The sequence below is a fragment of the Pongo pygmaeus genome, chromosome Y, assembly GCF_028885625.2.
Source record: "Pongo pygmaeus isolate AG05252 chromosome Y, NHGRI_mPonPyg2-v2.0_pri, whole genome shotgun sequence".
NCBI lineage: Eukaryota > Metazoa > Chordata > Mammalia > Primates > Hominidae > Pongo > Pongo pygmaeus.
Window position 1 is genome coordinate 2,527,205 of NC_072397.2, and position 16,804 is coordinate 2,544,008.

General features: G+C 36.6%; 1 protein-coding gene and 1 long non-coding RNA gene across 6 annotated transcripts in view; one reads left to right on the forward strand and one right to left on the reverse strand.

Annotated features, from left to right (window-relative positions):
- Positions 1–15,818, forward strand: part of ZFY (zinc finger protein Y-linked) — a 50,904-nt gene extending 35,086 nt beyond the window's left edge. For 3 of the 5 annotated variants that reach the window (XM_063660954.1, XM_063660955.1, XM_054473476.2), the window contains exons 4-8: positions 8,487–8,636; positions 8,902–9,045; positions 10,055–10,207; positions 11,295–11,435; positions 12,162–15,818. In XM_063660954.1, coding sequence (XP_063517024.1) covers positions 8,487–8,636; positions 8,902–9,045; positions 10,055–10,207; positions 11,295–11,435; positions 12,162–13,345 — 1,772 coding nt within the window. In that variant the 3' untranslated portion in view covers positions 13,346–15,818. The remainder of the gene's footprint in view (positions 1–8,486; positions 8,637–8,901; positions 9,046–10,054; positions 10,208–11,294; positions 11,436–12,161) is intronic. The other 2 variants (XM_063660956.1, XM_063660957.1) reach the window with 1 other exon arrangement.
- LOC129025931 (uncharacterized) overlaps positions 225–16,804 on the reverse strand; it is a 32,315-nt gene continuing 15,735 nt past the window's right edge. The window contains exons 2-3 of the long non-coding RNA XR_008497370.1: positions 15,163–15,252; positions 225–345 (exon numbers count right to left, since the gene is read on the reverse strand). This is a non-coding gene — a long non-coding RNA (uncharacterized LOC129025931). The remainder of the gene's footprint in view (positions 346–15,162; positions 15,253–16,804) is intronic.

Below are 16,804 nucleotides of genomic sequence, written 5' to 3' on the forward strand. Positions count from 1 at the left end.
AGTTTAACAATAGCTGAAAACTTCACAAATTTGATGAAAAACTGTAATCTTCACTTGTACGAAGTTGCGTGAATTACAAGGGATCCATGTCTAGACACAAGACATTTTATGTTGTCAAAAGACAAATTTTTTAAAGCAGTAAGGTAGAAGTCATTTCTCACATACAAGTTCTCCCTCCTTTCCTCCCTCCCTCCCTTTCTCCTTCCTTCTTTTCCTTCCCTTCTATCTATTCTTTTTTTTTTTTTTTTTGAGATGGAGTCTTTCTCTGTCGCCTGGGCTGTAATGCAGTGGTATGACTTAGGCTCACAGATTTTGTACAGCCACTGTGACAAAGTTTGGCAATTCCTGGAAAAGTTAAATTTACCTAGGATTACCATATGACCTAGCAACTCTCTTCTGGATATACCCAAGAGAACTGAAAACGTATGTCCACAAAACAGTTTATATATTATACAAATGTTCATAGCATCATTATTCATAGTAGCCAAAGAGTAGCAACAACTTTAATATCTATCAGTTGATGAATTGATAAAATGTGGTGTATCTGTCTAATGAAATGTTATTTGATCATAAAAAGTAATGAAGCACTGATGAATGCCATAGCATGGATGAACTTTGAAAACATTGTGTTAAAGTGCAAGAAGTGGGTGCAGTATCTAGAATAGGTATATTATGTAAAGTCAAAAAGTATATTGTTGCCTACTGTTCGTGGTTAGTGTTGTGTGGAATAGGGAGTAGTAGCTAAATGGTACAGCGATTTCTTGTGAGAGTGATAGAAATTTTCTGCAATTAGAGGTGATGCTTGGACAGCTCTGAATTTGCACAGCTCTCTGAAAACCCACTGGATTGTATGCTTTACATACTATGAAACAGTAACTCATATTATGTGAATTTCCTCTCAGTGCCAAAAAAAATTTGGAATCTTTTAAGGCAATTCATTTTCTGCTAAGAAATTGAGAGACTAATAAAACTTTTTTTTTTTTTGGTGAGATGGAGTCTTACTCCATCACCCAGGCTGGAGTGCAGTGGCTCGATCTTGGCTCACTGTAACCTCCGCCTCCTGGGTTCAAGCAATTATCCTGTCTCAGCCTCGTGAGTAGCTGGGACTACAGGTGCCTGCCACCATGCCTGGCTAATTTTTGTATTTTCAGTAGAGATGGGGTTTCACTTTGTTGGTCAGGCTTGAACTCCTGACGTCAGGTGATCTGCCCGCCTCGGCCTCCCAAAGTGCTGGAATGACAGGCATGAGCCACCACACCCAGTGAAAACTATTAATAATTATCATTATATTAGTGGACTTAAGGATCAAGAATTATATAGTCACCCACATCAAAATACTAAATGCTATACACAGTGCAACAAAGCCTGAAGTTTCTGAGGAAAGTATAGCTTAAGAATTTTATACCCAGACAACTTATTCAAGTCAAAATTTCAGGTAGACATTTTCAAACATCCAGGATTTCAGAAATTTTAGCACCCATGTGTGATGGAGTTGCTGCTTGGTACCGTAAACCAAAAGATGAATTAGTAGAAAAAGACTCAAGAATGGAGAACTGATAAAATAATGAGTAGTGATTTTTGAATTAATTTAATGTAAAATTGGAGTAAACATTTATACAAATTAAGGTTATGTAACATGGTAGATGTCTACAAAATATTAACGAAAATATTTGCCATGGCACGATGTGCAAATATGTCTATGTTTTCACCTTTTTTTTTTTTTTTTTTGAGACGGAGTCTTGCTCTGTCACCCAGGCGGGAGTGCAGTGGCAGGATCTTGGCTCACTGCAAGCTCCGCCTCCCAGGTTCACGCCATTCTCCTGCCTCAGCCTCCCGAGTAGCTGAGACTACAGGCACCTGCCACCACGCCTGGCTAATTTTTTTTTTGTATTTTTAGTAGAGACGGGTTTCACCGTGTTAGCCAGGATGGTCTCAATCTCCTGACCTTGTGATCTGCCCGCCTCCACCTCCCAAAGTGCTGGGATTACAGGCGTGAGCCACAGCGCCCAGCTGTTTTCACCTTTTATAGCAGGTGACAGTAGATAATATCTTTACAATATGATTCCTACCTATTATTTTTATCATATTTTTCTTAGAAGAGTATTTTAAAATCTTCTGACTTGAATTAATAGACATTTAATTGATCATCATTCATATATATAACAAATTGAATGTTAGTTACTAAGGCTAGACAGTATTGTCAAGTCTTGAGATACATCAATGCACAAAATAGAGATTCATTTCCTTCATCATCATGGACTTCTATGGGTGTACATACATAAAATTATTTAAATGTATATTAGAATGTGTCTTGGGAAAGTAGAAGAGCTTAATCAAAATGATTTTGAGTTTCAGAGATGGTCAGGGATGCCTTGCTGGAAGGATGACAGTTTGTCATAGACTTCAGTTTGAGTTGTGTCATAGACTTCAAAAAGGAAATGCATGTATTAATCTTAGTAGAGAGGACAGTGACAGTTTGTGTCAAATGCAGCAACTTAGGCAAGTCAGGTGAGGACTCAGAATTGGTCATGTATGTCTTCGGTGAACGGATTCAGTGAAATCATGGACAAAAGCTTGATGGAAGTATTAAATAAGTTTAGAGAAACAGTTGCTTGCAGGAGAAGTGGGATCAAGAAAAGATGGAATTTTTGTTTGTTTTAGTGTTGTTTCAAGAGAAAAAGCTTACTTGTTTCCTGATGGGAGTGTTCCTTTACTGGGTGATAGATAAATTGATGGTGTAAGGGATAACTGCAAAAAAACAGAAAAGAGAAGGTATAATTTAGTGCTTATGTGGAGGGATTGTTTTTAAGTGGAAAGGAACACCGCTTGTCTGTGGCAGTGTGCAGGAAATACAAAATTTGTGAATTAGTTCTTGGCAGTAGGACAGATGTGGCAGACAGTGGATCATTTTTTCTGTTTTAGGTTCTTGGTAAGGTGGGAAATCAGATCAACAGGCACGTAGTATTGGAATTTTAAGAAAAATATGGCAAATAGCATCTACTCAAGATTCATATTTGTATATTTAAAGATGACGCCATCTACATCATGCTGTTTTTTTCTATTTAGATTTAGCTGCATAGATGTAGATGCTGACATAAAATTATATCAGGCAGATTTGTGGTTTTGCCAGCCAAGTATTATGAAATCAGACAGGGGCATAGGAGTTGAAAAAATATGCAAGAGAACAGTTAGAATGGCCAGCCATGGAATTAAGCTGTTTTACTTGTTCAAATTGCTATAAAATTTTTGTTTAAAAGTAACATTTCAATTTTAATTTTAAACTTGTATTTGTCCTTTCTGTTCCTTTACTTGTATATATGCATTGAGGAATATCCGAATAATATTTTGTAAATTCTGTTGGTATTTCAGATGGTTTGTTTTTGAGCACTCTTTAATTTTGTTAAGTAGTTTCTTAAATATTAAAGTGGATCATCTCAAGAAAAAGCTGTCTTTTAGGGCAAAGTTGAAGAAGCATAAGGGAATAAATAATAAAATAGTATTGCTTAAATTTGGGGCCCATGAGATATTGGGGGCAATAACACTGTAAAGACCAAAGCAGTTTGGGCAGATTTTGGTTGCTAGACTGTGCAATTTGTGTTTTACTTAGTAGGAAAAGGAGTGCTAGAGACTAGGGCAGGAGGGTAAAGTAACTGGATCTTTCTTTTAAGAAGACAGAAAATTGATACCAATTTTCTTGATACCATTGATATCAATGTCAGGGTGTTTGGTTGGAAACCTTAGGAGAGAGAAATCAAGTAAACTGTTTTGTTTTTGAGGTTGGTGGTAAATGAACTTTAACAACCTGGTTTTGAAAGATGAGACAATTTGAATGGAGAGGCACAAGCCATGTGCTTGCATTGTAAGACTGCAAAGCAAAAGAATAGCAATGTTTTTATGATATTAATTTAGACAAAATGAAGTCCTGTGGAAATCCAATATCCAATTTTTTTCCTCAGGAAAAGTGTAATTCTTTCTCTGAGGAAAACAAAGAGAAGGGAGATAACATGACTAGCTAAAAATTAAGCTATGAGTTATAAAGACAGACATCCTTCTCATTTCCTCACCTCTCCCTTTCGTAGCTGATTGGCTTGTGTTATTACAGCAGGTTTTACTAGCATTATTGGAATCTTTAACTCCCTAGCTCGTTTCATGCCCTTCCCATTACCTCTCCAGCTTTTTCTACTTAGGTTGCTTTGTGAATTCTTTCTTGCCCCTCCCTTAAATTGTAATCTCACTGGAACTGTGTCTTTAGCTCATGATTTTCTTTACACTGCAGATACTCACTGCATGATCTCAAGTGTTTGTTGGTTAACGTTTTGATGATGGCTTCCAAATTGGTGTTGATCTTCAGCTTTCAGAGTTGAATATTCTGTAGGTGGCTTCATATGTCATTCATTCCATCCTCTCAGTTTATTCTTAAATATGACTCAACTCCAGCCTTTATCCCAGTTTATACTACCTCTGACCTCATTCAAGACTTCATCATCTGTCACCTAAATGTACTTGAAGCTGTAGTGCCCTGCTTCATTTCTCGATCTCTTCAAATCTGCTTTTTTATAAGGCCAGCAGGATGCTTTGGCAAAAATACTGATCTTAGTGACTGGTCTTTTTAAAAGCAGAAATTATCAGATCTCTGATACGAATCCCCAAGAGTAGGATACCTTGAAGTCTATTTTGTATACAAGTTCATTCCATACTACAGATCTTGATTTTAATCAGATTGGGAAACTTGCAGTCTACCAGAATTAAGTTTGAGCCCCTCTGCCTGGTGCGTAAAGTCCTCCATGACCTGGTTTTGGTTTACCTGTTGTTCACATTTCCCACTATGGCCTGATTTGCAGCAGTGTTGAAGAACACACTGTCTTACTGTCCTTTCGCCCTACCTGCTGTATCCTTTGCATAGAATAAGTGCCATTCTCTTTCAGTCTACATAACGTACCTTCACTTTTTTTTTGTGGCAGCTGTTATTGCACTTTGCAACATTTGCCAAAACATTTCTGACTCCCCAGCCTGTTTTATAGTAATACTATCTTATGGACACCTTGAAAATTTATAAAATATTATTTCATTGTATGAGAAAATGAATCAATTTTAATGAAAATAATTTACACCAATGTTAACATTAAAGATTGCACTAGAGAGTTCAAAATTAGTATATTTTTATGTTTAAAGAAGTTTTAGGCCAAGTGCAGTGGCCTGAGCCTGTAATCCCAGCACTTTGGGAGGCTGAGGCAAGTGGATCACTTGAGGTCAGGAAGTTCAAGACCAGCCTGGCCAATATGGCAAAACCCCATCTCTACTAAAAATGCAGAAATTAACAATGCATGATGGCAATGCTAGTAATCCCAGCTATTTAGGAGGCTGAGGCAGGAGAGTCACTTGAACTTGGGAGTTGCCGTGAGCTGAGATAGCGCCAGTGCACTCCAGCCTGGGTAACTGAGACTCCTATCTCAAAAAAAAAAAAAAGAAAATTTAACTTTTTCTTCTAAGTAATCTTTTAAATTTACTTTAAGAAATCAGCTAGTGTCTTTCTAAGTGACATTTTGTTTTGAAGACAAATGTGTATTAAAATGTGATTTGCCAATATGTCACTGTATCCAAAATAGACAAAAAACTCTTTTCCCCATTGTTTTGGGTTCTTACATCTTGTGTTTAAGTAGTTAAGTTTTAATAGCTTTTAGTATCCCAGTGTTTTAAGTTCTCATATCATAGGTTAAGTAGATTTTATAATATCCATGTTTGTAACAAGGAGATGCTATTTGAAAGTAGTCCGTAATTTCTAGTAAGAAACCAAATTATATTGTCATTGTATTTTTGTTTTTCTAATGCTGGCTTTAGATAATTTTGATTAGACAAATGTAGTTTTGGATCTTTTGAAGAACAAGATGGGGAATTTGAAAAGTATGCAGAGATTTCAAAATCTAAATTCTGTATTTATAAGCCACTGTTGAAAGTTAAGGCTAAGTATTTAAAACCTGAAGTAGTCAAAACTATTACCATTGCCTTTTCTAAGTAATGCTCATTGTAGTTGAGTTGTGAATACATTTATCTGCTCTACACTAATGGAAAATGTCTTTTGTTATACTGTTTTTTATTTCTTAGAAAAAATTATTATTGCCTCTAACAATTTAAACTTAGAGTATTCTTCAAACACCAGAGGTTGATGGTTGTTTCTTGTGAATTACATGGATCAAGATTTGAATTCTGGTTTTGCCGGTTACTAGATGTGTGACCTTAGATAAATCATTCAAGTTTTCTAAACTTCAGTTTGCTTTACTGTAAAATGTCGACAATATATATTATAGCACTTCCTCATGGAGTTATGAGTATTAAGTAATGCTTTCAGTAATCACGTAATAAAAAGTAACTACATTATTATGATCACATTTTAAAATAATCATCTGTTCACCTGTCTGCTTTTTCACTGAATTACAAATTTCTTGGGTACATTACTTTTTTTTTTTTTTTTTTTTGAGACAGACTTTCTCTGTTGCCCAAGCTTACGTGCAGTGGCAAGATCTTAGCTCACTGCAACCTCTGCCTCCTGGGTTCAAACGATGCTTGTGCCTCAGCCTGCCAAGAAGCTGGGATTACAGGCATGTGTCATTATGCCCAGCTAATTTTTGTATTTTCAGTAGAAAACATGTTTTGCCATGTTGGCCAGGCTGGCCTCAAGCAGTCCACTCACGTCCGTCTCCCAAAGCCCTGGGATTACAGGTGTGAGTCACCACGCCTGGCCTTGGGTCAGTTTCTTTTAAAGTTTGCGCCTCTAATACTTGCCCAGAGTCTGATTGATACTTGTGAATCATTGTTTAATTGAGTTGAACATAAATATTTAGCCAAAAGGATAATGAAATACATTCAGCAGAGGAATACAAAAACAAAACTAAAATGGGAAAGGGGAAATGAAAAAGCTTCTTGGGGGTCCTGCTCCTCTGTGGTTGGTCTCTTGCTGTGTCATACAGACCAGGTGGGCCCAGAACAGAGAGATCATTACTTAGTGTTTCTCTAATGTACTGAACATTGAAAAATCCAACTTTTATGATAAATTAAATTGTACTGTGTGCTATGTGTTCATTAGTCTGTGCCACACTTTCTGTTGTGCTAAAGATAGTAGTCAGTGCCCACAGTGGTGTGTGTAATGTAAGGTTACATTATATGGGGGTCATATTTTTGGTATTTACTGCAATCCAGAATGTATTTTTTAAGACATTATTTTTTACTTTTGTTAATTTTGAAGTCCCAAGCATAACACCACACTTGATTCCCTTACCGTGTAACACTTAAAAGTTTGTTGTAGATTCCCTGAGCTCACTAGTGGAAATCATATGTTTACTTTATTGGTAAGTAAGGATTCTTTTTTTTTTTAAATACATAAACATGAAACATGAAACCGCTGCCTTAAGTATTTAAGAAGATACTTAAGTATACTTCTTACTGTATTTGCCAGCAGTAGACCTGGACTCTTAGAACTCATGTATATGTTTTGTGTGTGTGTTTTTTTTTTAAATGCATGTGTGTGTAGTGTTAGGTTTAAACAGATTAATATCATAATTTACAACTATTTTTATATTTATTTATTTATTTATTTTTTGAGATAGTTTCACTCTGTCACCCAGACTGGAGAACAGTGGTGCAATCTTGACTCACTGCAACCTCTGCCTCCCAGGTTCAAGCGATTCTCCTGCCTCAGCCTCCTGAGTAGTGGGGACTGCCGGCACCTGTCACCATGACCAACTCATTTTTTTGCATTTTTAGTGGAGACAGAGGTTGCACTGTGTTGCCCAGGCTGGTCTCAAACTCCTGACCTCAGGTGATCTGCCTGCCTTGGCCTCCCAAAGTGCTGGGATTACAGACATGTGCCACCACGGCCAGCCAGAATTTATGTTTCTGACAACCATATTTTGATTTTTAAAAGGTTTATGATTCTCATAGAACAGATAAGACAATTGTATTCAGAAGTACTGAATGTTAGATAATGCTCATAAAATATATTAGGACTAGTGTGTACTGAATTTACTAGTAGGACATTATTTCTCAGATCTTCAAGAACATTGGTAAGCTGGGTGCAGTGGCTCAAGCTTGTAATCCCAGCATTTTGTGAGGCTGAGGTGGGAGGATTGCTGAGCCCGAGAGCTGGAGATAAGCCAGAGAAAAATAGTGAGACCTTGTCTGTACGAAAAAATAAAAAATTAGCTGAGCATGGTGGCATATGCCTTTTGTCTCAGCTACTTAAGTAGGCTGACGCAGGAGGATCGCTTGAGTTCTGGAGGTCAAAAGTGCAGTGAACTGTAATTGTGCCACTGTACTCTAGCCTGAGTGATAGAAGAAGAAAAGACCCCATCTCAAAAAATAAAACAGAGTACTTGTAATACTGTATGCTTTTACTTTATGATAAACAAAGATGACATATGTTCTTTCATTAGTTTTCTTGAGTTTTAAAGCATCTACTGTTATTGTTGATGATATATTTTCTGCCTTTTCAGTGGATGATGCTGGCAAAATAGAACATGATGGTTCCACTGGAGTGACCATCGATGCAGAATCAGAAATGGATCCTTGTAAAGTGGATGGCACTTGTCCTGAAGTCATCAAGGTATACATTTTTAAAGCTGACCCTGGAGAAGATGACTTAGGTAAGAGGAAGCTGTCAGCATTTTATACATCGTCATCCAAATGTTTCAACCAAATGGTGTCAAAAAAGTAAACAGTTTACTTTTTTTCATTGATACTTAACATTTAGTTTAGGTTATTTAGGTTGGAAAATTTGAACTCTTTTCCAAAGACAACTTTTAAGACATATTTTTGATTTAGTAATATAAAAATATACTAAAATGTGTAAGTAAAATATGTGAAAATGAACTCTCAAATAATTTTTGGAGCTTTCATCTTCTCTGATAGGTGGAACTGTAGACATTGTGGAAAGTGAACCTGAAAATGATCATGGAGTTGAACTACTTGATCAGAACAGCAGTATTCGTGTTCCCAGGGAAAAGATGGTTTATATGACTGTCAATGACTCTCAACAAGAAGATGAAGATTTAAGTATGTGGCTTTTCTAAAAAAAAATTTTACTTTAAGTTCTGGGATACATGTGCTGAACGTGCAGGTTTGTTACATAGATATACATGTGCCATGGTGGTTTGCTGCACCTATCAACCCATCTTCTAGGCTTTTAAGCCCCCCATCCATTAGGTATTTGTCCTAATGCTCTCTCTCCTCTTGCACCCCACCCCACAATGGGCCCCAGTGTGTGATGTTCCCCTCCCTGTGTCTATGTGTCCTCATTGTTCAGCTCCCACTTACGAGTGAAAACATGTGGTGTTTGGTTTTCTGTTCTTGTGTTAGTTTCCTGAGGATGATGGTTTCCAGCTTCATCCATGTCCCTGCAAAGGACATGAGCTCATTCTTTTTTATGGCTGCATAGTATTCCATGGAGTCTATGTGCCAGTATGTGGCTTTTTTTTGTGGGAGAGGGTTTTATGTTTCTACAAGGTGCGTTTTTTTTTTTTTTTTTTTTTTGAGGCAGATTCTTGTTCTGTCGCCAGGCTGGAGTGCAGTGGAGCAATCTCCGCTCACTGCAGCTTCCACCTCCTGGGTTCAAGCAGTTCTCCTGCCTCAGCCTCCCAAGTTGCTGAGACTACAGGCACGTGCCACCATACCCAGCTAATTTTTGTATTTTTAGTAGACATGAGAGTTTCACCATGTTGGCCAGGATGGTCTCTATCTCTTGACCTCATGATCCGCCCACCTTGGTCTCCCAAAGTGCTGGGATTACAGGTGTGAGCCACTGTGCCCTGCCCAAGCTGTTTTTTTTTAGATGCAACCAATATTTGAAAAAAATAAGCAGCACTGTTGTAGAGATTACTGTGTTGCCGTATTCCAAGAAAAGGTATCAGTGACTATGTTTTGATTGTTGCTTTATAAACTAATTATGGTGAAAGCCAAGAAATGAGTAATTTAACTAGTGTTTCTTTTTTTCTACTAATGTATTTTTTTCTGTGTGATCTCTGTAAACCAGTCACAAAAAATGTTTTATTTATTTTGTGCTTAGATGTTGCTGAAATTGCTGATGAAGTTTATATGGAAGTGATCGTAGGAGAGGAGGATGCTGCTGTTGCAGCAGCAGCAGCTGCTGTGCATGAGCAGCAAATTGATGAGGATGAAATGAAAACCTTCGTGCCAATTGCATGGGCAGCAGCTTATGGTAACTTACATAGAAGCTAGAAGGATTGAGTGGTTTTTGAACATTAATTCACTGTTGAAAGTGGTTTCTGTTGGCCAGGCGCGGTGGCTCATGTCTGTAATCCCAGCACTTTGGGAGGCCAAGGCAGGCGGATCACGAGGTCAGGAGATCGAGACCATCCTAGCTAACATGGTGAAACCCCGTCTCTGCTAAAAAATATTTAAAAAAAATTAGCTGCGTGTGGTGGCAGGCGCCTGTAATTTCAGCTACTGAGGAGGCTGAGGCAGGAGAATGGCATGAACCTGGGAGGCGGAGCTTGCAGTGAGCCGAGATTGCACCACCGCACTCCAGCCTGGGCAACAGAGCAAGACTCCGTCTCAAAAAAAAAAAAGAAACTGGTTTCTGTGGTCTTAGGGTTTCATGATTTAAGCAAAAGTAGAGGAAGATTACATAGTCTCCCTGTTGCCTTTAATTTTAATATGAACTTCTTTTATTATGTAAGAAGTGTGGGAGCTTTCAGTCTAACATTTTAAATCTTGGTTTATAGGTGACTCATAACTTTACAATTTTTGGGAGATAGCAAGGGAGTCCGTTAGAGCAACATGCTGCTAGATACGGAAGCTAGGCACTTCCCATGGTCTTGCCATAAATATGCCCATAAAATACATTGTCTACAATTGGGGGCCAGGCGTAGTGGCTCATGCCTGTAATCCCAGCACTTTGGGAGTTTGAGGCAGGTGGATGACCTGAGGTCAGGAGTTCAAGATCAGCCTGACCAATATGGTGAAACCTCGTCTCTACTAAAAATACAAAAAAATGAGATGGGTGTGATGGCATTGTTCCTGTAATCCCAGCTACTCAGGATGCTGAGGCAGGATAATCGCTTGAACCTGAGAGGAGGAGGTTGCAGTGAGCCAAGATTACACCTCTGTACTCCAGCCTGGGTGACAGAGCAAAACTCTGTCTCAAAAAAAAAGAATAAAAATAAAAAATAAAGTAAGGACTTTGTCATTCATGAGTGTCAGGACTTCTTGTTGTTAATAAAGAATTCCTAATTCTTTAGAGTTTATAATGTTGTGTAATTCTGTGTTTTCATGTACATTGTTAGGTAATAATTCTGATGGAATTGAAAACCGGAATGGCACTGCAAGTGCCCTCTTGCACATAGATGAGTCTACTGGCCTTGGCAGACTGGCTAAACAGAAACCAAAGAAAAAGAGAAGACCTGATTCCAGGCAGTACCAAACAGGTGAGTTCCACAGGGGTGTTATGATGGAGTTTTAGCTAGTAGGCCACATGTATTTTTATGTATTGAATTTGAAAGAAAAAACTTCAAAATTCAGTGATATTCATGAATGATATTCTTGGATAAGAAGAAACAGTTGTGCATTAAACATTCAGGAAAAAGAATTAAAATCCTCTGGTGATTTTAGTGAAAAGGAAAACAAATTTCTAAAATGTTACCTAACTTTAAGTGAACAAAATTACATGGATCTGCTTATACCAGCATAAAGCAGGTATCATTTACAGAGAAGTGGAAGAAGTACCTAGTTTATTTATAGGACAGATTACTATCCTATGTTGTTTTGAATGCTTCTTTGCATATTAAAATTTATTTATAGGTGCAGTTAAGCTTTACTGTTAGCATATATTTGGCTTGGAGTCAGTCACCAAAGCAGAAATGCTGGACTTGATTTTTATGAGTTGTTTGCTACACATTTCTAAATTCACGTTCTTTTGTCACTGCTTGATTGATTTTTCTTTTTTAGCTGGAGGGGGTGAGATTAGTTCATAATAAACCAAACCAGTTCTCTCGATTAGGACATTACTATAACTCTTAACATTGAAAAGCAGTAAAAGGAATGTTAATAACTTAAAAGTATTTTCCCAGTAATGTTCACAACACAAGCTTTAAATTCATGAGGAAACCAGAAGTTTGATTAAGCACTCATACTGCTTTCTTTTCCTTTCTTAGCAATAATTATTGGCCCTGATGGTCATCCTTTGACTGTCTATCCTTGCATGATTTGTGGGAAGAAGTTTAAGTCGAGAGGTTTTTTGAAAAGACACATGAAAAACCATCCTGAACACCTTGCCAAGAAGAAGTACCACTGTACTGACTGTGATTACACTACCAACAAGAAGATAAGTTTACATAACCACCTGGAGAGCCACAAGCTGACCAGCAAGGCAGAGAAGGCCATTGAATGTGATGAGTGTGGGAAGCATTTTTCTCATGCGGGGGCTTTGTTTACTCACAAAATGGTGCATAAGGAAAAAGGGGCTGACAAAATGCACAAGTGTAAATTCTGTGAATACGAGACAGCTGAACAGGGGTTATTGAATCGCCACCTCTTGGCAGTCCACAGCAAGAACTTTCCTCATATTTGTGTGGAGTGTGGAAAAGGCTTCCGACACCCGTCGGAACTCAAAAAGCACATGCGAATCCATACCGGCGAGAAGCCATACCAATGCCAGTACTGTGAATATAGGTCTGCAGACTCTTCTAACTTGAAAACACATATAAAAACAAAGCATAGTAAAGAGATGCCATTCAAGTGTGACATTTGTCTTCTGACTTTCTCAGATACCAAAGAAGTGCAGCACCATACTCTTGTCCACCAAGAAAGCAAAACACATCAGTGTTTGCATTGCGACCACAAGAGTTCAAACTCAAGTGATTTGAAACGACATGTAATTTCAGTTCATACGAAAGACTATCCTCATAAGTGTGAGATGTGCGAGAAAGGCTTTCACAGGCCTTCAGAACTCAAGAAACATGTGGCTGTCCACAAAGGTAAAAAAATGCACCAATGTAGACATTGTGACTTTAAGATTGCAGACCCATTTGTTCTAAGTCGCCATATTCTCTCAGTTCACACAAAGGATCTTCCGTTTAGGTGTAAGAGATGTAGAAAGGGATTTAGGCAACAAAATGAGCTTAAAAAGCATATGAAGACACACAGCGGCAGGAAAGTATATCAGTGTGAGTACTGTGAGTATAGCACTACAGATGCCTCAGGCTTTAAACGGCACGTTATTTCCATTCATACAAAAGACTATCCTCATCGGTGTGAGTACTGCAAGAAAGGCTTCCGAAGACCTTCAGAAAAGAACCAGCACATAATGCGACATCATAAAGAAGTTGGCCTGCCCTAACAGTGTGTCTACAAGCTTGTAAAAATGTTGGCCTTGAAGCAGAAAATTCATTTTTTAAAGCCAGTCTTGTTCACATCCATTACTATATATTGAATTATGCTGTGTAAAAATAGAATTATTGCTTCTAGTCCACTTTTCTTTACATTTTATTCAATACGGTGTCCTGAATCCTTTTCAGTTTCTTCAATAGATGAGGAAAAATAGCAACAAGCAAGTTGCTTATAATAAAATAATTTGTGATTCTATACTGAATTTTCAGTCATAAAAGCTTTACTATTTACTTACATATTTATTCATGTTGATGGTACTCTTCTAAGACAAAATCAGATTGATAACTATAAAAGTAACATGTTTGACCCATTTCTTTCTACACAAATGTTTAACATTGGAGACATCTGCTAATATAAATGGGAGGTTTTACTGTCAAGTCCAATTAGCAAAACGTGGTAATAATTTTTTTGTCAATATTTTCAGATTACATGATAAAATTTTGCATTTGAGCTTCTAGCATTGATTGATATAGGATATTGACCACATTTATGTTTAAATTTCATTTGTTCAGCAGGCAAAATGTACTTCCCTTAACTTTCCTTTATAGTGTTTACATCTTTTGTCAGCACAGCAAACTTAGAAAGTATTATTGAAAAGTTTTACTTATTTTTGTCTTCTGTTTTCTCTTTGTACTGCTTTGTCTTGCATTGTGTTGCAACACATGAGACTTACTGCACGCTGAATTTTGGAGTCTTAGAGGTAAATTGTGGACTCAGGATATTTTGAAACTTGGTGTGTAACTCTAAATCTTGTATATGCATCTTTGTTGCTTATTACGTATTTACACACACAACCACAAATTTTAAACTTATGATGAAAATTTACAATAACCTGAAAGATCCAGGGATGTATGAGAGCATTTTGTAACTTGTTATTCAGTTACTAAATTTGAGGTGAATAATTAGAAAGAAAAGAAGGACGTTAGGAGAGTGAAAATCTTCTCTTCAAATAATCTTTGATAGATAAAAATGGAAGGTAACATGTTTCTAGATAGAATGTTTTCATACAATTTCAGCTTCATATCATAAATTTTTCTGGGAAGCTATTTCAGACATAGATTTCTTAGTATTTTTCTGAGAATCCTGTGAAGGAACTCTGTCTCTTTGCAAAGTAAGGAGGACTAAGGGAAAATGATGGTACCATGTAACAGAATGAGAGCTAATTCCAAATTAGCAACTTTATCCTGCTTTTTATTTTACATTGAGTAAAGTTTTAAAAAGACAACAGTGAAGTTGATTTTGATTAGAAGATAAAAGTACATAATGAAAATCCATGGCCTTATTTGGAATATATATCACTTTCCAAATTTTATTGTTTATTTGAGAGTTAGTAAGTTATTAAGCAGTTAATAGTTTATATGTATGGATATAATATAAAATGAATTCATATAATTAAAAAGAATTTGGTTAATAAGAATTTGGAGACTGGAAAATACATTTTTAGGTTCCTTAATTTGGCTGTTGGTACCTGTGTATTTGGAATATTTTAGAGGATTAGAATTTTTTTAACCCACATTACAGCTACTTCTAAGTTTAGTATGGTGGTGCTTTATTCAACTTTTGCTGTCAGGTTTTTATTTTCACCTTTTTCTGTGCCACCAATTCAAAAGTTGTAGGATTAAGGAAATATATCTGAAATGTTAGATTAATTTGATCTAGTTCTAAAGTGCTTTAGTCATATATGAATTTAAACCTAGTATCAACCAAAACCATGTAATGGATTTTGAGAACGTGTTAGGCCTTCTTAGCCCTTATACATGTCCCTACCTGATTTTTACTGTCCTTCATTATCCTGTTCTTGAAAACTTCAGTTTGTGTTTGAAAATCCTTTAAATCTCCTTCCAATTTGTTTTCTCCCTGAAGTAATATAAAAGGAAGTATTTAAGTGAAAGTTTAAGAGTTTTAAAACATTCTTTAAAATTAATACAGATAGTTAGCTATTTATCTTTTAAAAATAAACTGAAAGGTAAAGAACATAACACTTTACATATTTCATATTTTTCATATAGTCTGGAGTTATACACAGTTGTTTTGTTTTTAACCACAGTATTGAAACCTTTAAAAGGTAATTAAGCATTTGGTCAAGTAAATATGATAGAACATTGTATAAAGAAAGAAACAAAATTGTGCTTAATGTTATATACTGTTATTATTTGCAGGCTGGTTTTAATTCTTAATTTGATTAGCAAAGCTAAAAAAGTGGATGTTGAAGTTGAAAGTTTTAAAGAGGTACAAAATCTTACAAGGACATAAATTATTATTTGGTTGAAAAATAGCCTATTAAATATTGTATGTCCCTTCCTCTGTACAAATTGTAAAATACTTAAAATAACTATGGAGAATTCATATAGGAAGTGTGATACTATTGTAAATGTGTATTTGAGAATATGCAAAAATAAAAATAATATTTTGCTGTTAATAAATGTTTACTTGTATATGATACCAATACTAAGTTAACTCTTTCTTTAAAACATGCAGTTTTAAGTCTTAATAAACATAAAACATAGTGGACTATTTTTATTTCCCCACTTAGTTCATTCTGTACACCAGTGGAATACAAAATGCTTTTTATGTAAATATTGATAACCTTATGAATTTAGAAGTAGTATTTCAGAGTACTTGTGCTAATTGATGAGTCCTTTGCTTGATGTGTTCTTGAAAGTCACTTTTTGTTTTATCTTAATGAAAGATTGTTTGGTTAGCATCTGCACTTGCTGAAATAAATTTTCCTTGCATAAAGCTTTTTTTTCTTTTTTTTTTGGTTTTTGTTTTTGTTTTAACAACAAAGTCTCACTCATTTTCCCAGGCTCAAGTGCAGTGGTGTGTGATCTCAGCTTACTGCAGCCTTGAACTTGGGCTCAAGCGATCCTCCCACCTCAGCCTACGGAGTAGTTGGGACTGTGGGCATGTACTGTCATGCCTGGCTAATTTTTAATTTTTTATAGAGATGGGGTTGGGTCTCATTATGTTGCCCAGGGTGGTCTCAAACCCCTGGGCTCAAGGAGTCCTCCTGCCTCGGCCTTCCAAAATGGTGCTATTACAGGCATAAGCCACTGCACCAGCCCTTAAGTGGTTTTTGAGGGCACTAAGTCCGTAGCAGAAGAACCTGCCCTCGTTACACATTTGTGTGTTTACCTTTTTGTATTCAGTTTGGAGATCTTTAGTGTACACATATACTGTGGGATGGGTATTATGACAAAAATTAGAAGCTTGGTAGAGGTTAACCAGGAGTCAGATTACAACAAAGAAGACTGAGACTCGTAAATTTTTGTGGAGGTAAAATTCACACGATAAAAGTCAGTGTCTTAAAATGTGTAAGTGGCATTTAGCACATTCGTATGTTATGTTTCCATCACCTCTCTTTAGTTGCAAAACACCTTTAGTAAAGATTCTGCGGTTCTTCAACTCT